The sequence below is a fragment of the Pogona vitticeps genome, chromosome 3 (genome assembly GCF_051106095.1).
Source record: "Pogona vitticeps strain Pit_001003342236 chromosome 3, PviZW2.1, whole genome shotgun sequence".
In the NCBI taxonomy this organism is placed as follows: Eukaryota; Metazoa; Chordata; class Lepidosauria; order Squamata; family Agamidae; genus Pogona; species Pogona vitticeps.
Window position 1 is genome coordinate 266,049,097 of NC_135785.1, and position 24,198 is coordinate 266,073,294.

At 56.4% G+C, this 24,198-nt stretch overlaps 2 protein-coding genes across 4 annotated transcripts in view; both read right to left on the minus strand.

Annotated features, from left to right (window-relative positions):
* Positions 1-4,119: 4,119 nt before the first annotated feature.
* TPP1 (tripeptidyl peptidase 1) lies at positions 4,120-12,859 on the minus strand. Its single transcript, XM_072993297.2, has 13 exons — positions 12,722-12,859; positions 12,485-12,568; positions 11,963-12,102; positions 11,668-11,818; positions 11,388-11,509; positions 10,837-11,015; positions 10,150-10,348; positions 9,737-9,925; positions 7,337-7,409; positions 6,417-6,537; positions 5,818-5,976; positions 5,546-5,683; positions 4,120-5,284 (listed from the first exon to the last, which is right to left on the minus strand). Exons 1-13 carry the CDS (start codon positions 12,814-12,816, stop codon positions 5,147-5,149), a joined length of 1,788 nt encoding a protein of 595 aa, XP_072849398.2. The 5' UTR covers positions 12,817-12,859; the 3' UTR covers positions 4,120-5,146.
* Positions 12,860-19,356: 6,497 nt separating this feature from the next.
* DCHS1 (dachsous cadherin-related 1) overlaps positions 19,357-24,198 on the minus strand; it is a 45,908-nt gene continuing 41,066 nt past the window's right edge. For all 3 annotated transcript variants that reach the window (XM_072993289.2, XM_078389806.1, XM_072993288.2), the window contains exon 21: positions 19,357-24,181. In XM_072993289.2, the coding sequence (XP_072849390.2) occupies positions 21,624-24,181 (2,558 nt within the window). In that variant the 3' untranslated portion in view covers positions 19,357-21,623. The remainder of the gene's footprint in view (positions 24,182-24,198) is intronic.

Genomic DNA, 24,198 nt, shown 5'->3' on the forward strand with positions numbered 1-24,198 from the left:
CCCACCACCACCACCCCTTCGTTCAGACCGGGGAACCGGCTCGAGGGCAGCCGCCCGCCCGCCCACCTTTTCCTGCCCTCCCTCCCTCAGGTGCTGTTTGAGGCCCCGTGGATCCCAGCTGGGCACCTCCTCTCTGGGGTGCTCTCCTGCCTCCTCTGCGGACGTGGGTAAGGGCAGGGGCTGCTGACCCTGCTCGCCACTGGCTTCTCATCACTGCTTGTTGGAATCCAGAATGTACTAAGAAATGACACTGTGCCACTCTCTTGTCCAGCTTTCCATTTGGAGTATATTGAACCAAAGGCGATCAGGGCAACTGCAATAACTACCGTGGCATTGTCAGGTGTGTGCACGTTTGGCCTGGATCAGGTGAAGAACCAGAGAGAGAGAGTTCGCACACAAAGATGGAGACCAACAGAACCAGAGGAACTCTCCTCTCAGCATTGTGGAGAAGCTGCTTGCCCGTGTCGTGCTGAAGAGGCTCCAGGTGCTTGCAGACAGAGTCTATCGAGAACCACAGCATGGATTTCAAGCTCAGAGATCCACCAGTGACATGGTATTTTCCCTCAGACAGCTGCAGGAGAAATGTAGGGAACAACAACAGCCACTCTTTGTGGCCTTCATAGAGCTTTAAAAGGCCTTTGATATGGTTAGCAGGTACAGACTTTTTAAAATACAGTGGTGCCTCGTATAACGAGCGCCCCGTGTAACGACGAATCCGCATAACGATGCAGATTTTGCAATCGCAAAAGCGATCGCATTACGATGTTTCCTATGGGGAAACATCGCTTTGCAATGTTTCCCCATAGGCACCATTTCCCCCCAGCTGACCAGCGGGCACTTCGGAGCGATCGCGGGGGAGACCTCTCCCGCGGCCGCTCTGAAGCCAGTGCCGCCCAGCTGGGGGGAAATGCTGGCAGCGGCTTCCGAAGGACCACGGGGAGGGCTCCCCCGCAGTCCTTCAGAAGCCACCGCCACTCAGCTGGGGGAAAATTCCCCCCCATCCATCTGAGCAGGGCTAAAATGTCGGCTTCGAGTGGATGGGGGGGGAGGAGGGATTCCCCCTTCATCCACCCCAGCCGCGTGAAAATGCTGGCTTCGGGTGGATGGGGGGGAGGAGGGATTCTCCCTTCATCCACCCCAGCCGGGCTAAAATGCCGGCTTCGGGTGGATGGGGGGGAGGAGGGATTCTCCCTTCATCCACCCCAGCCACGCGAAAATGCCGGCTTGGGGTGGATAGGGGAGGAGGGATTCTCCCTTCATCCACCCCAGCCACGCGAAAATGCTGGCTTGGGGTGGATGGGGGGGGGGAGGAGGGATTCTCCCTTCATCCACCCCAGCCGGGCTAAAATGGCGGCTTTGGGTGGATGGGGGGAGGAGGGATTCCCCCCCCATCCACCCGAGCTGGGCTAAAGGAGGGGGGAAGCTGGGCTGGCTAGCTGGCAGTGCTTTGCCATGATCGGTTCCCTGCTTGGGGAACCGATCCTGACAAAGCAATGCTTAACAGCTGATCGGCGGTTTCAAAATGGCCACCCGCTGTTTTGCCTCGCTTAAGAGGCACAGAAAATGGCCGTCCCTATGGAGGATCTTCGCTGAACGGTGAGTTTTCAGTCCATTGGAACGCATTAACCGGGTTTTAATGCGTTTCAATGGGCTTTTTTATTTCACTTTACGATGTTTCTGTATAGCGACGTTAATCCTGGAACGGATTAACGTCGCTATGCGGGGCACCACTGTACTTCCCAAGATTGGATGTCCAACTCAGATCCTTAACATCCTTAACATCCTCCTTTCATGAGGAAATGAAGGGCACTGTAGTTTTTGATGGCTCAACATCAGATCCCTTTGACATCCAAAGCGGAGTGAAATAGGGCTGTGTCCTCCCACCGACCCTTTTTGGAATCTTCTTCGCTGTCACACTTGGAACTGCAACAAAAGGTGTCTTATCTAAGACGAGATCAGATGAAAAGCTATTTAATGCAGTGGCCCCCAACCTTGGGCCTCCAGATGTTCTTGGACTTCAACTCCCAGAAATCCTAGCCAGCAGAGGTGGTGGTGAAGGCTTCTGGGAGTTGTAGTCCAAGAACATCTGGAGGCCCAAGGTTGGGGACCACTGATTTAATGGATAGCGAAGACCAAAGTCCAGCAGAAATGCATGCGGGACTTCCTCTTCGCCAATGAAATAGCTGTTGTTGCCCATTCTGCTGAAGAGATCCAACAACTTATGAATCATTTTAGTAAGGCCTGCGAAGATTTTGGACTAACAATCAGCCTGAAGAAAAGACAAGTCATGGGCCAGGGCGTGGACTCACCTCCATTACCATCTCTACACAAGAATTTGAGGTTGTTCATGATTTCGTTGACCTTGGCTCTCTAGATGTTGAGCTGCATAAATGCATTGGCAAAGCGGCTACCGTGTTCTCTAGACTCACAAAGAGAGTACGGCTTAAGAAGAAGCTGATGGCATAGACCAAGATCCAGGTCTCTAGAACCTGTGTCCTGAATACACTCCTGGAATGCAGTGAGTCCTGGACCCTTTGAGCATGGCAGGAGAGGAAGCTGAACATATTCCATATGTGTTGTTTTAGACGCATTGTTGGTATCACCTGGCAGGACAAAGTTCCAAACACAGTAGTCCTAGAACGAGCTAGAATTTTTTGCATATATAATTACAGAAACAGCGACGTCTATGTTGGCTTGGGCATGTTGTGAGAATGGCTGATGGTCAGATTCCAAAAGATCTCCTGTATGGAGAATGAGTGCAGGGAAAGCGCCCCAGAGGGAGACCATAGCTGCGATCTACAAGCAGGATGTGAAGTCCTTGGGAATGGACCTCAGTAGATGGGTAACCCTGATATCTGAGCGTTCAGCCTGGAGACATCATGGCCTCTCCCAATTTGAAGAGACCCTTGTCCAGCAGGCCAAGGCCAAGAGGCATTCCCGAAACCAGCCAAATCAGGGAGCTGGACAGGGGACAGATTGTGTTTGTCTTAAGTGTGGAAGGGATTGTCACTCTCAAATTGGCCTTCTCAGCCACACTAGATGCTGTTCCAAGACCTCTGTTCAGAACATGTTACCATAGTTTCTTGAGACTGAAGGATGGCTACACTATATTTAACCATGATATTCCTCCTTCTTCCCCTAAAATTTCCTTTATAGTATTTTCATCTTTAATCTTTTTCATCCATCTCCTTATTGTATTTAACCCTTTCTCAATTAATACTTCTTTAATTTTTAGAATTTGGGGGAAACTCTAAACCTCCACTAATTGTTGCAAAGGTAAGACAGGTGGACTGAATTTCTTTGTTGTTGTTTAGTCATTAAGCCGTGTCCGACTCTTCGTGACCCCATGGACCAGAGCACGCCAGGCCCTCCTGTCTTCCACTGCCTCCCGGAGTTGGGTCAAATTCATGTTGGTTGCTTCGATGACCCTGTTCAACCATCTCGTCCTCTATCATCCCCTTCTCCTCTTGCCTTCATACTTTCCTAACATCAGGGTCTTATCCAGGGAGTCTTCTCTTCTCATGAGATGGTCAAAGTATTGGAGCCTCAACTTCAGGATCTGTCCTTCCAGTGAACACTCAGGGTTGATTTCTTTCAGAACGGATAGGTTGGATCTCCTTGCAGTCCAGGGGATTCTCAAGAGTCTCCTCCAGCACCACAGTTCAAAAGCATCAATTCTTTGGCGGTCAGCCTTCTTTATGGTCCAGCTCTCACTTCCATGCATTGCTTTGACTATGTGGACCTTTGTCGGCAAGGTGAGGTCTCTGTTTTTTAAGATGCTATCTAGGTTTATCACCACTTTCCTCCCAAGAAGCAGGTGTCTTTTAATTTCAGGGCTGCTGTCACCATATGCAGTGATCATGGAGCCCAAGAAAGTAAAATCTGTCACTGCCTCCATATCTTCCCTTTTTATTTGCCAGGAGGGGATGGACTCAGCGTCTATCTATCTATAATTATCCCCACACTTTAACATATTCCTCAAAAAGGGGATTCGTTGTTCTCTTTATTTCTTCTACAATTAGGAGCCCTCCAATCTATCGGAGTATTCTGATATTTTAGTTTCCCTCCATATGAGGTTTCACAGGCCTGCAATCCACACCACGACAGTGCACAAGGAGCAATTCTCTAGAGCTTTTATTGGTGGCCCCGTCTAGCCCGGTTGCCCCAAAGGCAGCCAAGCCAGGAGAGGTTTACAGAGGGCGTCCCGAGATAGCGGACTCCAGCAGCTCAACGCTTCGTTGCTCCTCGCCACTGCCTCCCGAGGCTTCTTTCCCCCCCCCCCGTGCCACTGCTGCCATGGCATGACACCATACACACCCACCCCTCCCCCTTGTTAGCTCACCCTTTCCACCAACGTGGCACAGACACCAGCTCTCCTGCAGTGCCCACTGGAGGCCGTCCACTGCAGAGAGGCAAAACCTATACAGTCGGGCCGTAGCTGGTCCCTTCCCCAGGGCCCTCTTCTTTCCCCAAGGAAGGAAGCGTGCCTGTGTGCAAACACACACACCTGCCACATGCCTGCCACAAAGCTGCTTAAAAGCAGGATACCCCTGGCAGCAACCGCCCAACTGGTGCTGTTGCCCATTCCTCCAGACCAACAGAAGGGCCCAGGCAGGCAGGCAGGCAGGCAGGCACTCCCCTGAGAATGAATGTGGGCCTGAAAGCAAGGCAGCCGGAAGACAGCAGGAAGACAGTGGGGCGGGGGGGCAGGGCGGGGGGGGGCAATGACCAGAGGGAAGGGCGAGAGTCCCAAGCAGACCCAGGCAACGCTTCCAACAAGTTCTGTTTGCAAAAGCAGGAAGCCGTTGGCTCGCTCAACAGGGAGAGTGGCTGGTGCCCCCCCACCTCGTCCCATTCCCCACTCCCACCGCTGCCCCCCCCCCACTGCTCCAGAATGCCCCGCGTGGAAAGGTGTCCCTTTGACCCCGAGGACTGCAAAACCGAAGCCCAGCCCAGCTAGAGGCACCTCTCCAAGCAGGCGAGGCCAGAGCCGGCCTCTCCTCGCTCCACCAGACGCACACAAGGAAGCCCAGGACACCCTGCCCACCAGACCCCTGGGGGTGGGCGGGGAGAGGAACAGCCGGGCTGCCCCTCTGCCTCCAGGAGAAGGGGCGCCCCCCCCACTCTCACGTCTATGGAAGTCACTTTAGGGCAAGAGGGCACGAAGCAGTGCTGGGAAGTTGGGCGTCCCCCAGCCTGTGACAGGATCCCAGGAAGGAGCAGCGCAGAATCCCTGGCCCTCCACGGTGGCATCCAGGCAGGAGAGGTGGCACCCTTGCGTCACCTAGGAGGCAGGGGGAGGGAGAGGGAAGTCAAGACCCAAAGCTGCCCGGAAGGCCCCCTCCCTTTGCCAAAGGGGGGGGGGCGATCCCTTCCTGGCCTGGGCACGTTATTAGGGTCTGAACCCAGGCTGACCCACACGTACTCTCCCCCCTCCACCCACCCCACCCCAGGACACTGGGCGTTGATCCTGGCAGAACCGGCCTGCCCTGGCCGGCAAAGCTGCGGAGGATGCCCTTCCTGCTCAGCCGAGCCCAGCACTCACGTCGTAGAGGGCCGCGTGGTGCCCCTCCTCCTGGAGGCGATAAAGAGCCGGGTTGAGGAAGCCCAAGGGAGGCAGCCCTCGCTGGAGGCGCCGGTCGTTGATCAGGGCGAGGAGTCCGGCCACTACCGGAGTCGAGGCCTGGCACAGGAAAGGGAGGCACAGGGTGGGGAGTCTGTGCCAGCCCGGCCTGAGGAGGGGGCGGGGCAGGGCACACACACACACGCCCCCCCCCCCGAAGGCAGCCAGAGGGCAGTCGGAAGGGCAATACTCACAGAGGTGCCGGAGACCCAGGGCAAGGGGATGCGGTTGCTCACGACCCAGTAGTTGTCCGAGAGAGCAGCCAGGTCTGGGTAAGCCCTCCCGGTGCTGTTGTAGTAGGAGGACGGGGGCAGTTTGGGGGCCGTGCTCAAGAAGCGCTTCACCGCAGCTGCCTGCCAAGAGGGGCAACCGAGAGGAGGGTGTGTGTGTGTGTGTGTGTGACTGAGACTGTGGCCCTGGGCCAGGTGTTGGCAGAAGGCAGGGAGGCAAGGACGCAAGTCCCCTCCCCGCCCCGCAGACCTCCTGGGGCCACCAGAAGGCCTGCTGCCTTGGCTGGGTCCACGCACACCCCAGCCCGAGAGATCCCGCCGCTGCCACCAGAGTGCCCTCCCACCACCACCCCAGCCCCTGGCAGCCGGAGCCAGGCCACCTCTCCCCCTCGTCCTTCTCCCCTTCTTGCCAGGGGCACAGCCGGCAGGGAGCACCTGCCCTCTGCATAGACGTGTTCAAGGCTAAGCTCATCCCTTCCCAACAGAGGGCGCTCAGGGCAGGTGGGAAGCGCCGCAGCCCGAAGGGCGCCGGGGCTGCTCTGGTTCGCGGGCCTGGGACTCACCTGGTAGCTCGGCGTGGGGAAGACGTTGCTGAAGCCTCCGCCACTGATGTAGTCGGCGACCTCGGCGCTCACCAGAAAGGGGTGCTGGAACGAGGTCCCACCCACCGTCGTCACGTAAGGGCTGGGGGGGCAGTGCAAGGGGGCGTCCTCTTAGCTTCATCAACTGGCCCATAAATTTCCACGCACACACGCACGCACACACCCTACACCGTTTCTCTCTTGAGTCCGAAGTAGTGCCGGCATTTCCTCAAGCAGCCAAGGACCAAAAACGATCCCCAGCTCTTGAGAAGACTCTCCCTGCAGGGATTCCCACCACCATCAGCCAGTATGGGCTTCTAAGCGTTGGCAAGGGAAGAACTGGTGTGTGGCAGGCAGGCTGGTCTCCATTGAAACCCCCACCTCTCCGTCATGAGGGGACAGGGCTGGGAAAGGCACTCCTTCAGTAGAGGACCTCCCTGGGAAACCCTGTCAAGTTCGCCATTCGGTCTGAGGGGATGCAGGGCGTGGGACACCCACACGGAACACTTTCCCCCTCTATAACTAGGGCCAGTGGCTTCCAGCGGGGCTCTCAGCCAGAGGCCCAGCCCCTGCTACCAAAGCTGGTGCACTCAGCATCGCCACGTGCAGATTCAATGAAGGGATGAGCAAACGTCTATAAACTCCGGGCCACGAGCTCTCACAGCAACAGGGAGGGGGTCTGGCTGTGCTGGGGCCCCACCAGCCATGGCTGGAATTGATACGGGTCTAGTGATCATCACTGGGTGCAACGTTTAACCACAAACCCGGTCCCGTTGCCGCAAGCACCTCTGCATGTGTACACACACACACACACACACACACACACACACACACACACACACCACGTTTTGTATGCCAACACTAAGAGTATTCACCCCACCCGCCCCCCCACCTCTCTTCACCTGGAAGCCGGGAAGCTGGGTCGGAAGGCGTGTTTTCCCCTAGCGACGGTCCGGCAACCTGCCCCAGAGTCACCTGCAGAGGGCAAAAGTCAGTCAATGGATGGCTGCACTCAACGGCCATGCAGCCCCCTCCCCCTCCCCCCCTGCACATTTCTGCCTGGTTAGACCTCTGCTTAAGCCCACCTCACTCGTTTCGGGGCTCAGCAAACTTCTATTTTTCTCTTGCTTTTATGCTGGGAGTGTTCACTGTGTATTTTGGCCACTGGCCCATAAATCCTCCAAGCAGGGCCAGGCAAAGGGTAGCCCAGGGAGTGCCTGCAGCCGGCCAGGGGACCCCACCACCACCACCACCACCACCACCAAGCCATATTCATTCTTTTTGGCATGCTCATTCTTGAGCTTCCTGAGCTGTGAGGCCGCAGCCTAATAAAGCAGCTGCAGATTCTGACAGGGAGAAGAAAAGTGGGGGAAGATGGAGGGAAGGGAAGCAAGGAAGGAAGAGAAAATGGAAGAGCGCTCAGGCTACCCGAGAAAGCTCTTAACTGACAGCTGATCAGGTCACAAGGGGTCATTTGCTGTTTGGACAGTAGGAGCAGGCCAACTGGCACATCACTCTTCACCACCACCCTTGACCTCAACAGACAAAATTGGCCAGTCTGGACAGCCCGTGGCTGGTATCCCATCGCTACTACAGATGTACGGACTTACCCTTCAGCAGCTGAACAGAATGGGTCTACTCTGGCTGAAAAGTCCCGATTATGTGCGCCCAGTCACTCCTGACCCATGGCAACCCTTCCATGCAGAACGTACTGAAAGGGGGTGTGCCAATCCCTTCTCTGGCCAGGCTCTGGGCCCAGTTTGCCACTTGCCAATCAGGCATCCCAACCCACTCTACAGATGTAAAGGTAACGATTCCCCTTGACAATCAAGTCCAGTCACGTCCCACTCTAGGGGCCGAAGATCTGTAGACACTTTCCGTGGCCACGTGGCTGGCATGACTAGACATGGAACACCGTTACAGATGTATGCCACTACACCTATAGATGTGCACCCGTTTTATTTACAGTCTTGTGAATAAGCAAGAAGTTGTTTTCTTTGGCAAAACCAAAGCTCCAAAGACAACCTAGCCAGCCGCTGAAAGATAATCTGTTCAGCTGTTTACTCAACTGGGGTGTTTGCTTAGCCAACACTTTGGAAGTCCCTTACCTGTGTTAGGAAGGCCATTCTATTTCACTGAGCGCCCATGTCCATGCATGCTGTGCCTATAAGTATCGTATTTCACAAGTCTGAGGAAGCAGCCCACAAACCAAAAAAAACTGTTATTCTTAATGGTGCCACAACTATTATTATTTTTTTTTAATTTTGGGCTGTGACACCCACGTGAAGAGGCAATGGCTACAACTTCTCTGAAGACCGTGGCAACCCAGTAAATAGTTTCAGCCGCTCTCGCTCTCGCTCAGCCTCTAACCACCACCTCACATCACGGTCACCAAGCAGGGGGAAGGTCACCCCCTCTGAAACCTGCTGCTTGCTTCCCTCTGCCTCCATCAGCCCCCCCACCCCCCCAGCAGCATAGAGACTTCTGCCTTGGCCAGGGGAGGTGGGTTAGGCTACTATTCTGGTGTGTGTGTGTGTGTGGGGGGTGTAAACTCAGTACATGGTGCCGCCACTGCAGAGAAGGTCTCACACCTGATTTTTAGGGACTGTGACCAACTAAACGTGTCAATGACACCCAGGGCTTAAGCACGTGAGGGCAAAGTAGAGTTAGGTAAGCCTTAAGGCCTCTCAGAGCTGGCAGGCCTCTTTGGGCAAAGCCATGTCCTTGTGGTGGCGCTGTGGGTTAAACTGCAGAAGCCTCTGGGCTGCAGGGTCAGAAGACCAGCAGTTGTAAGATCGAATCCATGCGACGGAGGGAGCTCCCGTCACTTGTCCCAGCTCCCACCAACCGAGCCATTTGAAAGCATGTAAAAATGCTAGTAAATAAATAGGTACCACCTCGGTGGGAAGGTAACGGTGTTCTGTGTCTAGTCGCGCTCGCCACGTGACCACGGACACTGTCTTTGGACAAATGCTGGCCCTACGGCTTAGAGACGGGGATAAGCACCATGCCCTAGAGTCGGACACGACTGGACTCAATGTCAAGGGGAACCTTTACCTTTACCTATGTCCTTTTACAGGGGCTCAGTGCACAAAAATGCATGAACACACACACACACACACACGTACATGTAGTCACACTCAGGCCTGCTGCCTGAAGCCCTAACACCTCCTTGCGTGCCGCTCTCCCCCATCTCTCGGAGGGACTCCCATTCTTAAGAGTGGTGGGAGGCACCTCAAAGGCTGGCAGCTCAACAGGGCTGGCACAGGACGGGCGCCTGGCCTCTGGCCCTCCCGCTCTACCTGAGGCAAAGAGAATGCTGATCCCACGGACAGCTGCCTTCTGGAACTCGACGTTCACACGCTCCATGTAGGCTCGAGAAAGGCTGTCCTCGTCATCGCCATAGCTTACCGAGTGCACCCACGGCAGCGCCGACAGGTTGCTGAGCACCAAGAGCCAGTCGAGAAAGGGCTCCTGGCTCTCGTGCCTGCCTGGCGGGAGAAGCAGAGGGCATGAGAGCCCAGGACACAAAAGGACCCAGGACCCTCCCTCCCTTCCCAGATGGGGCCCCACGGGCTCTCCGGGCTTGGGGTGGGATGGGCTTCCCGAGACCGCCAGGGCCAGCCTGCTCGGCCTGCTGTAGACCCGGCAGGGGGAGAGAAGGCGATGGACTTGCCCTTCCAGGCCAGGAGGGGGGGGTCAAGCATCCAAGTACCTGCATTGCTGAAGACCCAGGTGGAGATGTTGGCACCTGTACTCATGAGGTACTCCACATCCAGGCTAGCCTCCAGACCAGCCTTGCCGTGGCCTTGGTGACCCACCACCTGATCCACACTGGAGCGGTGCGGGAAGTCTTTTCCAAACAGCTGCATGAACTCAGCAAGGTCAGCCTGGTGGAAGTACTGCTCCAGGAACTAAGGCAGAAGACAAGCCCTCACAGAACCAGAGGTGGAGTTTGCTTCACAAACCCTTATTCGCACTCCCTGCTGCTCTCCGAAGGGCCACAAGGAGAGAAAGGGACCGCAGGTTGCATCCTAAGCTTAGACGGCTTTTGCTTTTAAGAAGGCCTTGCCCTCTTCGACACAATAACATGTAGAGGTGTGTCTTACCTCCAGCTTGCAGCTTCCACTCCCCCCCCCCACACACACACAGACACACTGGGCTTCTCTTCCTCCCTGCCACTTTCTGGACAGGGAGAGAGGCTCAGCTGTATGGGCCCTGGGTTCCCCAGCCCAAGGCTGAAACTCCTCCGCCGTGAGAGGAAAGACATGCTGTCCACACAGCACAGATCTTAGGAACTGCACCCAGGCGGACTCTGTCCCCCCCCCCAGCATGTGAAGGCTGAGCTTCCTTTTCGTACTCTAGGTGGGCTGGGGGACGGCAGTGTCGTGCTCAGCGTTACCTGGGCACAGGCTTGGCTGCTATTGGGGGAAAAACCCACGTCCCCATCGGTCAGGTTGTAACGTTTCCGGATTACAGCCGGCGTCACGCCGAGGTGGAAGTTGGCCTGCAGCCTCTTCTCTGTGGCCCAGGCCCGATTCACAGCTGTCGGCTCAGAAGGAAAGCGGTGAAGACCCCCCACTGAAAATGCAGAGAGACGGAGATGAGGCGCTGGGATTCTTTTGACATGAGAACAGGACGGGAGCATCTAAAGCAGACTTTCCTCAGTTTACATCAAGGGGCTGCCGCCCTCTTGGCCACCATCAGCTCAATCTCTCTGTACTTTGGGAAGGGGCTCAGATCTGAACCCCCACCCAGCTCATCCCCACACCCAGCTTGCCTATGGGGCATCGCACAGATGGACCGTCCTAACAAGAAGGGTGCTGGCAGACTGGAATGGGGGGGGGGTTGAGACCTGGGGGAGGGGCTTGCAGGAAGGGCATGCTCTCCCCCATCATGCCCCGCCCCTGCCCCTGCCCCCGCCCCTGCCCCTGCTTCACAAGCCTTTCCTACCGAAATCCAGGTGTTCTGCCATCTCCTGGCTTAAGGCATAGGCTTGTGGGGACCGGAGGACCCGGCGATCACCCTTTGCATACCAATGGAACTGGGCTCCTGGAAGCAAGCCTTCTGCCGTGCTGCATGAAGAAGAGAAGTGAGCAGCTGGGGGGGGGGAGTGGGGAGAGGGGAGGGCAGCCTTCTGTCCTGCAAAACAGACCCCAAAGGGATGCTTTGCCACAGCACACACACACACACACACACACACACACCCTCCCGCACCCCTTTCCCAACTCACCTGGCTGGCATGAGGCACAGCAAGAAGTCCCCGGTGCTCACCCCCCTGCAGTCTCGGACCCCATGAGCCTCCAGCCACTTGTGCACAGCGTCCATGGTCCGAGGGGAGGGCGAGACCAGCGCCCGCACCTCAGCCAGGGAGAGGAACTTCCCTAGAAGAGAGGGGCCGGTCAGCAGGCAGGCAGGCAGGCAGGCGGTCAGCAGAGGAGAGGCGAGGAGAAGCCGCTGCGCTCAGGCTGTGCTGGGCACTTTTTGCGGGTGGGGCGGGGTGTGTGCGTGAATGGGGGGGGCCTTACCGTAGGCGGGCGAGTCCGGGGAGGAGACCTCCTGCACCAGAGCCGCCAAGCGGGCCACGTTCTGCTGGCGGAGAGCGAAGGTCAGGCTCAGCGTCTCGGAAGGGCCGACGCGCCCCAGAGAGCTCCATCCATCGGGGATCCTGGCAGCGGGAGGCGGAGAGGAAGGGCCGTGAAGGAGACGCGGCGGCCGACGACGCGAGCGGGCCGGGCCAGGATCGAGGCCCGTCTGGGAAGCTCCTCTCGGGCAACCCGCCCCCGCCAGCCCCGAACCCGCGGCGCCTGCAGAACTGGCCCGGGCGCTTCGGAAGGAGGGACCGGGCGGCTGGGGGGGGGGGCGGAGGGAGGGAGCCGTGCCCTGCGCGCAGGATCTTTGCCGCTCCCTCCCCCGGTGCGCTCGCCCACCGAGGGCGGGGGACACCCTCCCCAACACACACGGCCGGCCCCCTGGTCCGGATCCTGTTCCTTTGCACAAGAGATCCAGAGAACTGGGTGGGGGTGGGGGGTGGGGTGGGGGCTGCTCACCGGAAGAGCTGGTCTGGCTCCGGAGCCCAACTAGAAGCGGCGGCGGCGGCGGCGGCCAGGCAGAGGGCAGCGGTCAGCGGACACCTAAGGGGCGGGTGAGGGGGGGGGGGAAGGAGGGAGGCACAGAAGGGGGCAGCGGAGGATCAGCGCCGCCGGGAGCGCACCGGGGTGGGGTGTCCTCTTTCCCCCCCTCTACCCCCCCTCCCTGTGCCCCCCCCCGACCCGGTGGGCGAGTACCGGAGTCCCAGGCGCCCCATCTCGGATGCACAGCCTCTCCCTCCCTCCCTCCAGGCAGCCGATTGGCTCCGAGTCACGTGAGGGCCACCCGTCATGTGACTTTAGGAGGGAGGCCGATCACGTGGCTGGCCGGCTGAGCCGCCTCGAGGCCCGCTTGGCGGCTCTTCCCCGAAACTCCGGAGCGACCGGGCGTTCCCCCCCCCGCAGCCCCCAAAGCACCTCCCGGGGGGGGGAGGGGCGGCGGTCTGAAAACGGACGGCTGAGCCGCCTTCGCCCGGCCCCCAGCCCCCACCCACCCCCCGGCTCTCCCGGGGCCTCAGTCAGAAGCCGTCGGGAACGCGGCCAGGCGGGGCTCGTGCCCGGGGCCCGGGGGGGGGGGGAAGAGAGAGGCTGGAAGCGACCGAGCCTCCTGGCCCTTCCCTGGGAGTAAGCAACGCCGAATTCCCACGCCCGGGGGTGGGTGTCGTCTCTGCGGGGGACCCCGCGGACCCTTCCGAGCCGAGGCTGGGGGACAGGAAGGAGCAGCCCCCGGCCCGGACGGGCCCTCGGGCAGGATCGGGGGGGGGGTGCGGGCGGCGAGGAGGCCCGGACGGCAGGCGCCCGCAAGGAAAGGGGGAGCCCGCTTCTTCCCTCCTAGACCGAGGGGAACGCAAGCTTGAAGAGGAGGCGCAACCGGAGGGAAAAGAAAGAAGAAAGGGGGGGGGGCTGCACCGCGAAGGGAAGCGGTGCCAAACCTGCTGCTTATATATACTGTTGTTGTTGTTTAGTCGTTTACTCATGTCCGACTCTTTGTGACCCCAAGAACTAGAGCACACCAGGCCCTCCTGTCTTCCACTGCCTCCCGGAGTTGGGTCAAAGTCGGAGTTGGCAGAAGACGTCAAGAAGAGGTGGCAAGAATACACAGAGGAATTATATCAGAAAGATGTGGATATCCCGGACAACCCAGACAATGTAGTTGCTGACCTTGAGCCAGACATCCTGGAGAGAGAAGTCAAGTGGGCCTTAGAAAGCCTGGCTAACAACGCCAGTGGAGGTGATGGCATTCCAGTTGAACTATTTAAAATCTTGAAAGATGATGCTGTTAAGGTGCTACATTCAATATGCCAGCAAGTTTGGAAAACTCAACAGTGGCCAGAGGATTGGAAAAGATCAGTCTACATCCCAATCCCAAAGAAAGGCAGTGCCAAAGAATGCTCCAACTACCGTACAATTGCACTCATTTCGCACGCTAGCAAGGTTATGCTCAAAATCCTCCAAGGTAGGCTTCAGCAGTATGTGGACCGAGAACTCCCAGAAGTACAAGCTGGATTCCGAAGAGGCAGAGGAACTCGAGACCAAATTGCTAACTTGCGCTGGATTATGGAGAAAGCCAGAGAGTTCCAGAAAAATATCTACTTCTGCTTCATTGACTATGCAAAAGCCTTTGACTGTGTGGACCACAGCAAACTATGGCAAGTTCTTAAAGAAATGGGAGTGCCTGACCACTTTATCTGTCTCCTGAGAAACCTATATGTGGGACAGGAAGCAACAGTTAGAACTGGTCATGGAACAACTGAGTGGTTCAAAATTGGGAAAGGAGTACGGCAAGGCTGTATATTGTCCCCCAGCTTATTTAACTTATATACAGAATACATCATGCGGAAGGCTGGACTGGAAGAAACCCAAGCCGGAATTAAGATTGCCGGAAGAAATATCAACAACCTCCGATATGCAGATGATACCACTCTGATGGCAGAAAGTGAGGAGGAATTAAAGAACCTTGTAATGAGAGTGAAAGAGGAGAGTGCAAAAAACGGTCTGAAACTCAACATCAAAAAAACTAAGATCATGGCCACTGGTCCCATCACCTCCTGGGAAATAGAAGGGGAAGATATGGAGGCAGTGTCAAATTTTATCTTCCTGGGCTCCATGATCACTGCAGATGGAGACAGCAGCCCTGAAATTAAAAGGCGCCTTCTTCTTGGGAGGAAAGCGATGACAAATCTGGACAGCATCTTGAAAAGCAGAGACATCACCTTGCCAACAAAAGTCCGAATAGTCAAAGCTATGGTTTTTCCTGTCGTGATGTATGGAAGTGAGAGCTGGACCATAAAGAAAGCAGACCGCCGAAGAATTGATGCCTTTGAATTGTGGTGCTGGAGGAGGCTCTTGAGAATCCCCTGGACTGCAAGGAGAACAAACCTATCAGTTCTAAAGGAAATCAACCCTGAGTGCTCACTGGAAGGACAGATCCTGAAGCTGAGGCTCCAGTACTTTGGCCATCTAATGAGAAGAAAAGACTCCCTGGAAAAGACCCTGATGTTGGGAAAGTGTGATGGCAAGAGGAGAAGGGGACGACCGAGGATGAGATGGCTGGACAGTGTCTGCGAAGCAACCAACATGAACCTGACACAACTCCGGGAGGCAGTAGAAGACAGGAGGGCCTGGCGTGCTCTGGTCCATGGGGGTCACGAAGAGTCGGACACGACTAAACGACTAAACACACACACATGTTGGTCTCTTCGATGACCCTGTCCAGCCATCTCCTCCTCTCTCGTCCCCTTCTCCTCTTCCCAACATCACCGCCTTCACACTTTCCCAACATCAAGGTCTTTTCCAGGGAGCCTTGTCTTCTCATTAGATGGCCAAAGTACTGGAGCCTCAGCTTCAGGTTCTGTCCTTCCAGTGAACACTCAGGGTTGATTTCCTTTAGAACTGATAGGTTTGGATAAGTTTGTTCTCCTTGCAGTCGAGGGGACTCTCAAGAGCCTCCTCCATCACCACAATTCAAAAGCATCAAGAAGTCAGCCTTCTTTATGGTCCAGCTCTCACTTCCAGACATTACTACTGGAAAAAACATAGCTTTGACTATGCGGACCTTTGTCGGCAAGGTGAGGTCTCTGCTTTTTAAGATGCTGTCAAGGTTTGTCATCAGAAATAATGTTTAAAAGGATAGATTTAAAGGAACAAAAAGAAATAGCAAAGCTGACAGGTATGAAATTAGGAATTAGGAGATTAAAGTATTTAGGTATAACAATAACAAAAAGTATTAAAAATTTGATGGGAACTAATTATAAAATAACTTGGAGAAGGATACAGGAAAAACTAAACGAATGGGATAATAGATATATAAGTATTTTAGGGAAAATAAGGGCAATAAAAATGTTTATAATACCAAAGATGTTATATCTATTTCAGGTACTCCCGGAGTACATCCCAAAAAAACAATTAGCTGTATGGGATCAAGAATTAAAAAATTGGGTTTTTGGGAAGAAGAAAGCTAGAATAGTAAAGAGGGTAATATATTCACCACAGGAAGATTTAGGGTGGGGTCTCCCACATTTGGAAAGCTATTACGAAGCTTTTCAAATAAAAATGCTATTGGAATTAGATGGGAAAAGTGTGGAGAAATGGGTAAGATGGGAGGATATAATAAATAAAGGAGTAGGTAAATTTGGAATATTTACACAGAAGGTTAAAAACGACATTAAAAATACAATAGGCCCAAGACAGACAGCACTAACAATATGGGGGGAAAGGCAACTTAATTGGATGCCAAGTCTTTCCAAATGGACCCCACTAGAATCTCTAGGTGAGGATTTGAAAATTGAGAAAACTTTTTGGAAGAAACTAAAAGAAACTGGCTATTATAGAGTGAAGGATTTATATAACCCTCAGGGGATACAGATTCCGGCACAAAATGTAGTAGGACAAGTTGGAAGACAATACTGGTTACAGACTATGGCTTTATATAATATTTTGAAACAGAGAAGGTATTCTGGAATACTAAATAAAGAGGATACCCCGCTAGAAAAACTATATAATAATAAAGAGGATAATAAGAAGGGTATTGCAAGGAAGTTGTACAACTTGATAAATACAGATAAAGATTATATGATTGGGACAATACAAACGAAGTGGGAAAGAGAAATGACATTGTCAGCATACGAAATAGATGGGTTAATGGAAGGCATATTGGAAATCAAAATGGATAAATTTAGAGAATTGGAGATGAAATTAATATTGAAATGGTATAGGACACCCCCTCAGTTGTCTTATATGATAAAAGGTTTGAATTCAAGTTGCTGGCATTGTAAGAGGAGTAAGGGATATTATGTACATCTTTGGTGCGAATGCCCTAAGGTTATTGAATTTTGGCAGCTGATTTTAGAAAAGGTGAACGCCGTGTGTAATATTAAATTGCAGCTGACTGGGAAAATCTTGTTTATGGGAGTTCTGGGGAATAATAAAGTAAAAAAACCTAAACAGAATTTATTTAAAGCTATGATTATAGCAGCACATGCAGTAATAGCTTATGGGTGGAAGGATGCATCAAAATGGACTTTGGAAAGATGGAATTGGTATTTATATGAATGGATTCAATCAGACATACTGTCGATTTTGACACAGGATAAGGTATGGGAAGAAAAAACATTAGAGATAAGAAAGAAATGGTCGGGATATGTAAGATGGGTAAGAGAAGGGGGGGCCAATAATGTTATATTGGTTAAACTCCAAAAGGTGTGCTCATGGTTGCAGATTTAAAATTAAATGGTCTTTTTTTTTGGGGGGGGTGGGATAAGGGGGTAGAAATAAATAGGAAAATGATGACTATGTAAAGATAAGAGAAATGGTTATGTATGGATATGTTAATTAAAAAATTAAAAATAATAAAAAAAAAAAAAAAAAAAACAAGGTTTGTCATCACTTTCCTCCCAAGAAGAAGGTGTCTTTTAATTTAATGGCTGCTGTCACCATCTGCAGTGATCATGGAGCCCAAGAAAGTAAAATCTGTCACTACCTCCATATCTTCCCCTTCTATTTGCCAGGAGGTGATGGGACCAGTTGTGAAGGCAAGAGGAGGAGAGAGGAGAAGGGGACGACAGAGGATGAGATAGCTGGACAGTGTCACCGAAGCAACCAACATGAATCTGACCCAACTCTGGGAGGCAGTGGAAGATAGGAGGGCCTGGCGTGCTCTGGTCCATGGGGTCACGAAGAGTTGGACACGAATAAACGAATGAACGAACGATGGGACCAGTGGCCATGATCTTAGTTTTTTTGATGTTGAGTTTCAGGCCGTTTTTTTGCACTCTCCTCTTTCACCCTCATTACAAGGTTCTTTAGTTCCTCCTCACTTTCCGCCATCAGAGTGGTATCATCTGCATATCGGAGGTTGTTGATATTTCTTCCGGCAATCTTAATTCCAGTTTGGGATTCCTCCAGTCCAGCCTTTCGCATGATGTATTCTGCATAGAAGTTGAATAAGCAGGGGGACAATATACAGCCTTGTCCTACTCCTTTCCCAATTTTGAACCAATCAGTGTTTCCGTATCCAATATATACTGTACCCCCTCCATAGCGCTTAAAGCACTGGGGGGGGAGCGGCGGTTTGCCATTTAATTAGGCAGGCGGCCCATTGCACGCACGCACCCTCCAGCGAGCTGGGTCCTCCCTTGCCGGACTTTGGACGGCTGAACGAACGAACCTCCAAGAAGCCATCAGGCCCTCGGGATCAAACCGGTCGTGAGCCGTCTTGGCTGCCCTGCTTGCTGCTCAGTATTAACCGCTGCCTCTTCGAGGCTTCTAAGAACCAGAAGCGCATTTACAGTATAGTGCTCCCTGAGCTGTTGGAGGCGCACCTGTTTCTGCGGAGAGACGGGCAGGCGACAATGCAAGATGCCGGTTGGAGCCCTTTCTTGTCAGGCGCTGCCAAGTCATCTGGCACTTCGGGCGACCTGCCGCCTCATGATCAGCCCTACTCGGGTGTTGCAAATTCAAGGTTGCGGCTGCTCTTACGGGCCAGGCGGCTAGGCAGGATGGGGCTGGATGCCAGGTTGGCCTGCAGGTCAGGACCTCGGTGGCTGCGAACTCAGGAAGGGCTTGGGCGCAATGGGCTCAGGCGGATTAGCCAGGCGGAGCCTGCAGGTGCCCCCTCCTCCCCCCCCAGGCATACAGCTGCCCCTCCGGGCTGGGAGATCCGCCCTTGCCGGCCTTCACGGAGGAGAGGGGGCGCCGGCGACCCAAGGCGCTTGCCCTGCCTGCCTGCCTGCCAGGGTGCCGGTTCTCGCCAGATGGGAGCGTCTGGCGCTGCGCTCAGGGCCCAAGGTTCTCTTGCACCGCGGCCAGGCAGCCGAAGGAGAGAAAAGGTGCCGGCCGCCTTCCCATCCTCCCCCGCCCCCGCCTTGTTCACCCCTTGCCTTTACGCACCTGTGCGATGCCTGCCTTGGGAGGCACTGAAGCCTGGTTGTATTGCCCGAGGGATGCTTTGAAAATGGACACCACGCTGTTTGCCACAAGCAAGCCCGGTTTCTGACAGGGCACAACATTCCTCACCACAGCAGCACATCTGCTTGTGCAGCTTGGACTCCCTGCCTTGCCTCTTGAGGAGGGAAGGAACAGGAAAGAGGGTGGTTGGGTGGGGCGGGGGGGGGAGGCCCATCCAAATACTGTTTTTGCTCTGTTGGCTTTCACGTTGAATGGGTCCCTGTCCTTTGCCAACTCCCTCTGCGCCCCCTCCCGGGCACCAGGCAGGGCTCAGCATTTCCCCCCAGGTGCCTGCCAAGAACATCTGCTGAAGCCGATGCCTCCGAGGTCAGCCTGACCAGGGTTTATTTATGCCCTGGCTTCCCTTGAGTCAGGGAACAGTCTGGGTCTGTACAAACATGGTGTGGTTTATTAAGGCATTATTTTTTTAAAAAAACTGGCACTTGGGATCTGACCCCCCCCCCTCCACAAGGAAGGCTGGGGCAGGCAGTGCCCAATATTCATGCTGCTCAGCAATAGTAAAAAAAAAAAAAGATACAGACACTGGAAACAAAAACAGAGTACAATAAATAAATGGGACCCGGTTTGGCTGGAAACAGCATCAGGCCGGTAGCAACCAGGGCCATGTGCACGTGAGCGCGTGAGTGAGTGAAGGAAAGTCTCAAGAAGATCCACGATGCCAGGCAGACATTTCCGCCCCCACCCTGCCCCCCAGCCAAGCAGAGTGGCTGCTCTGCTTGGCTGTGACGTCCTGCTTCAGCCGGCCTGGGCAGGGGGTCCCCAAGCTCTGTTGCACCACGGAGAGGCCCTTCTTAGATGGCACCGGGGTGGGGAGTCCGGGGACACCTGCAAAGCAAGCGTCCTCTGCCTTCAGCGGAGGCCGTGAGAGATGCCGCCCTCCGTGCTCACCCAAAGGTCTGGATCCGCAGCCCTGACCTGACAAGGGCCCCTACCCTGCGCCTGCCAGAATCCCTCTGCCTTCCACAGTGGGCAGACAGCACCTTGGGCAGCAAAGCTGTTATTTTTTGGGGGGGGGCACATCTATGCAGTGGCAACGGGGAACTGATAAAGTGGCACCAGGCCCTTCTGTGAGAGGAGATGCCTCTCTCACGTGGCATCTGGAGAACGGGGCTCTCAGGATGGGCCCAGACCTGGTCTGCCCCTGGAGCTACCCACCCAAAGGTCTCCTGTGCTTTTGCCTGAGCCTGGGGTACCCCCCCCACTACCCCTGTACCCCTGCAATACTCTCTCTCTCTCTCTCTCTCTCACACACACACACACACACACTTCTTGGGTGGCACTCGGAGGCCCTACTCACGCGAGAACCAGGCTGGATGCTTGACACTCAAATGGTCTCACGGGAAGCGCCATTTTCGGTGTGCAGGACACGCTGCTCGTGGCCAAACGCCAAGCCTCCCACCAGCTGTGGCAGTGGACGATGTGGCTGCCTCAAGGCACAGGCATTTATTTCTACTCTTGGGTGGGCGGACGGGTGGGTGGACCAAAGGGCTTGTTTTTATTATTGCTCTAAATACTACCACGACCCCTCCGGCCACGAAGGCCAAGAGAGAAGTCCTTGGTTATGGCATGCTGGTGCTCTGGATGCTGAAGGGTGGTTACAGGAAACCATGTGCCCCTCGCCCACCCCCCACCCCCTGCCCCCCACCCCCGACTGCCACTGGCATGTAGTCAAACGCTGAACTCTGCCACAAGGGAAGAGGCCAGGGCTGGCCCCACTGGCCTATGGCTGCCACACCCAGAGGCATTTGGTCCGGGGCCACGCTCCCTGGCTACCCGCGGGGCCTCAAAGCCAAGTGAAGGCACCCTTCTCCCCAGGTGCAGGGGGAGGGGGAACCAGCCCCTCCTCAGGGGTGTGCGTGAGCCAGAGCAATCCGTGCAGTGAGAGGAGGAGGTTGCCCTGGAAAGGAAGGGAAATGGGGGGCAGGGTGTGGGGGGGGTGGGAGGACAAGAGGCTCCCTCCCTTTCCCCCCCTCCCCAAAATGCCCAGGAAGACAGCAGCTGCATCTCCTGCATTAGACCCATGCTGGGGCCCCACCGGTTCGGTTCCCCTGCTGTGTGAGCGCTGCTGAGCCGGGCTCGGTGGGGCAAGGCCTTGCAGCCCCTCCCTCTGCAGCGGTGGTTGAGAACAGTGTGTGTGAAGCGGGAAGATGGATGGGGGACAGTGTGGCACTTTAGCTTGACACACACACACACACACAACCCAGCCGGGTGATTCCTTCAGAGCTCCCCCTCCTCCCCCTCCTGCTGGTGTGTTGGCGGGCGAGGATGGGGAGAATGCTGGAGGGCCCCGACAGCTTGCGCTGTCTTTTCTTTCAGTTTCCAGTCCAGCGAGTATCTGAGGAGCATCCCTTTTCTGACGGGAGATGGACAGGACTCCAAACAGCCACGAGGGGGGCTCCAGAGAGTGCCGCCAGCCCCCCCCCCGTTTGGTGATCCTGCAGATGGACAGACGGGCGAACCGATGGATGGGCGAGAGAGTCGGCGATCATCGCTAGCCCTCGCCCTGTCCGAGTCCCTTCACTCTCGTGGCCGCCGGGGCTGCCCCCCAGGAAGCAGGGGTGTGTGTGTGCCGGCTCCGTCTCCTGCCCCAGAGCAGGAAGGAGGCGAGGGAGACAAAAAGAGTCTGGAGCCCAAACTAGATGCGGAGCTCGCCGTCTTCGGAGGCTCCCAAGGAATGCTCGGTGCTGATGGCGGACGCCGAGGGCCCTTGGGAGACCCCAAAGGGCGAGACCACGGGGGAGCGGGCGGCCAGCGGGGAGAGGGAGGGAGAGAAGCTCGGGGACATGGCGGCCGAGGAGAGCGAGCCTTCGTGGCTGATGGGGGAGCGCCGCAGGGAGGACAGGTGTGGGAAGGCGCGGCCGACGGCCAGCTTCGGGGGCACCGACTTGGCCCCAGGGTGGGCCACCGAGGTAATGAGTGGCGGCGGGTCGATGCGGGGCTTCGGTTTGGTGGGGAACGGCTTGCGCAGGGAGCTCTCGTCCTTGAGGCGAGCGATCTCCGTGAAGACGCTGGCCAGGGGCTGGAACTGTGGGCACCAGTTGAGGAGATAGTCCCAGTTGTAGCTGCCACGCAGCTCCTCGTCGCTCGCCACGATGGCCGTGAGGGAGCCGTCCACGCAGGGCCTCCCGTCCTCGGGGAAGGAGTAGTCTTTGGCAGAGGGGACACTGAGGCCACAGCCGGCACCCAGGTACGTGGCGCCGGTGGTGCCGCCGCCGCCGCCCTCTCGGTAGAGCTGTGGGGGTTGCCCGGGCAGCAGCAGGCCCGGCCCCTTCCGGCTCTTGAACCAGTGGGAGGCGTCCAGGGTGGCCGGCTCACAGGAGACGTCCGACAGGCGGTCAGCGTCTGTTTGGATGCCGGAGTCTGGCCCGCGGGCCACGAGGTGGTCTTGCAGGGAAGACGTGACGCTGGACATGCGGGGGCACTCGTTGATCATGCGGATCTCATCATCTTCGGCTGCCTCGGCAGAGCCCCGCCCACTGGAGTGGGAGGGGTCCAGCGACCCACCCCTGGTGGCGTAGGGCCCCGCCGGGTCTGTGCTGTAGCCGGGAAGAGCCTCATGATAGAGACAGTCCCGCTCCGAGAGCACCGGCTCAGCATGGCCCAGCTTCTGCAGAGAGCCACTCGGCACGGGCGTCAGTTCTGCTTCCTTGTGGCCGTGACCCCGCCGGGACCGGATCAGGACCAGCACAATGGCCACAGCGGCCAGCACCACCACCACGCTCAGCGAAGCAGCCACGGCGACCACCAGCATCAGGTTGAGGTCAGGCACCAGGCCGAAGGAGGTGTGCGTTACATCCACCGCAACCTGGGTGGAGGAGGAGCGCGAGGCAGGCAGGGGGCTGTGGGCCTGCACCTCCAGCACCATCTCTCGTGGCTCCGGCTGGGGCGGCCCCCCTGCTGGCGCCTGGCTGTCCATGCGCAGGTAGATGGTGCCACTTGTCCGGTTGATGCCAAAGAAGGGGGACGGTTTGGTGAGGCTATAGAGTACCACCCCATCGGGCCCCTCGTCCTCGTCAGTGGCCACCACGTGTCCTATGCTCTGGCCCTGGCGTGCCCCCTCAGGAACTGCAAAGCGGAAGGGGGGGTTGAGGAAGATGGGATCATACTCGTCCTCACCGGTCACCAGGACGTGCACCGTTGCTGTGGCTGAGCCGTTGCCCACGTCGGCAGCGTGCACATGCAGCTGGATGGCCTTGGTGCGCTCGTAGTCAAACGGCTGGCGGGAGCACAGCTCCCCAGAGGTGCCATTAAGGAAGAAGGCCTCGGAGCCCTTGGTGGGCAGCAAAGTGTAGCGCAGCACCCCAAAGACCCCCACGTCTGCATCCACAGCACGCACCGTAGTGACCAGGCTCCCGGGAGGCAGGTTTTCTCGCAAGCTGGTGCTCAGGGTCTCGATGGGAAAGAAAGGAAGGTTGTCGTTGACGTCCTTGACTTCCACCGTGACCGGAGCCAGAGCAAAGTGGCCACCGGCCCCGTCGGAGGCCTGAACCACCAGTGTGTGCAGGGCCTGGGCCTCGCAGTCCAGCGCTTTGGCCAGGCGAAGGGCCCCGGTGGACGGGTGAAGCTGGAAGAGTCCTTGGGGGTCACCGGAGCTGATGCCGTAGCGGACCTGGCTGTGGGGGCCGGAGTCTGGGTCGTGGGCAGCCACACGCAGCAGCTCCGTCCTGGGCGCCGCGCTCTCGCTCACGGCCATGTGGTAGGCGGCACGCCCAAAGGCAGGGGGGTTGTCATTGACATCCAGCACTGAGAGGACCACAGGCACCGTGGCGCTGTGCTGGGGCACCCCACGGTCCGACACGGCCACCGTGAGGTTGTAGACGGCCACGGCCTCGAAATCCAGCGGCTCCACCAGGACCAGGGCGCTGGCTCCGCCCACCTGGCCCTCCAGCTGGAAAGCACGCCCCCTGTTCCCACTGACAATGGTGTAGTCGAGGGCTGTGTTGTCCCGTATCACATCTGCGTCGGTGGCCTCCAGGGTGAGCACGGTGGCCCCCGGCCACAAGTCCTCGGAGACACAGGCGTTGTAGTGGCTCCTCAAGAAACGAGGCCCATGGTCATTCACATCCATCACCTGGATCTGCACGGTGGCCCAGGCGGACAGGGGAGGCACGCCTTTATCACGGGCTTCCACGAGGACCTCCAGGGTGGGGCGGCCTGGCTCCAGCGTCAGGGGCTGGCTGGTGAAGAGGGTCCCTGTGAGGCAAGAGGAA

Bases quoted from the DNA above. Each gene is read 5' to 3' on its own strand.
- TPP1 (XM_072993297.2), bottom strand. From the start codon at position 12,816: ATGACGGGTGGCCCTCACGTGACTCGGAGCCAATCGGCTGCCTGGAGG. The intron at 10,349-10,836 runs GTAACGCTGAGC...CTTCTGCCTTAG, and splicing joins GCAGCCAAGCCTGTGCCCAG to TTCCTGGAGCAGTACTTCCA. The intron at 9,926-10,149 runs GTACTTGGATGC...TTCTCCCGCCAG, and splicing joins CTGGGTCTTCAGCAATGCAG to GCAGGCACGAGAGCCAGGAG.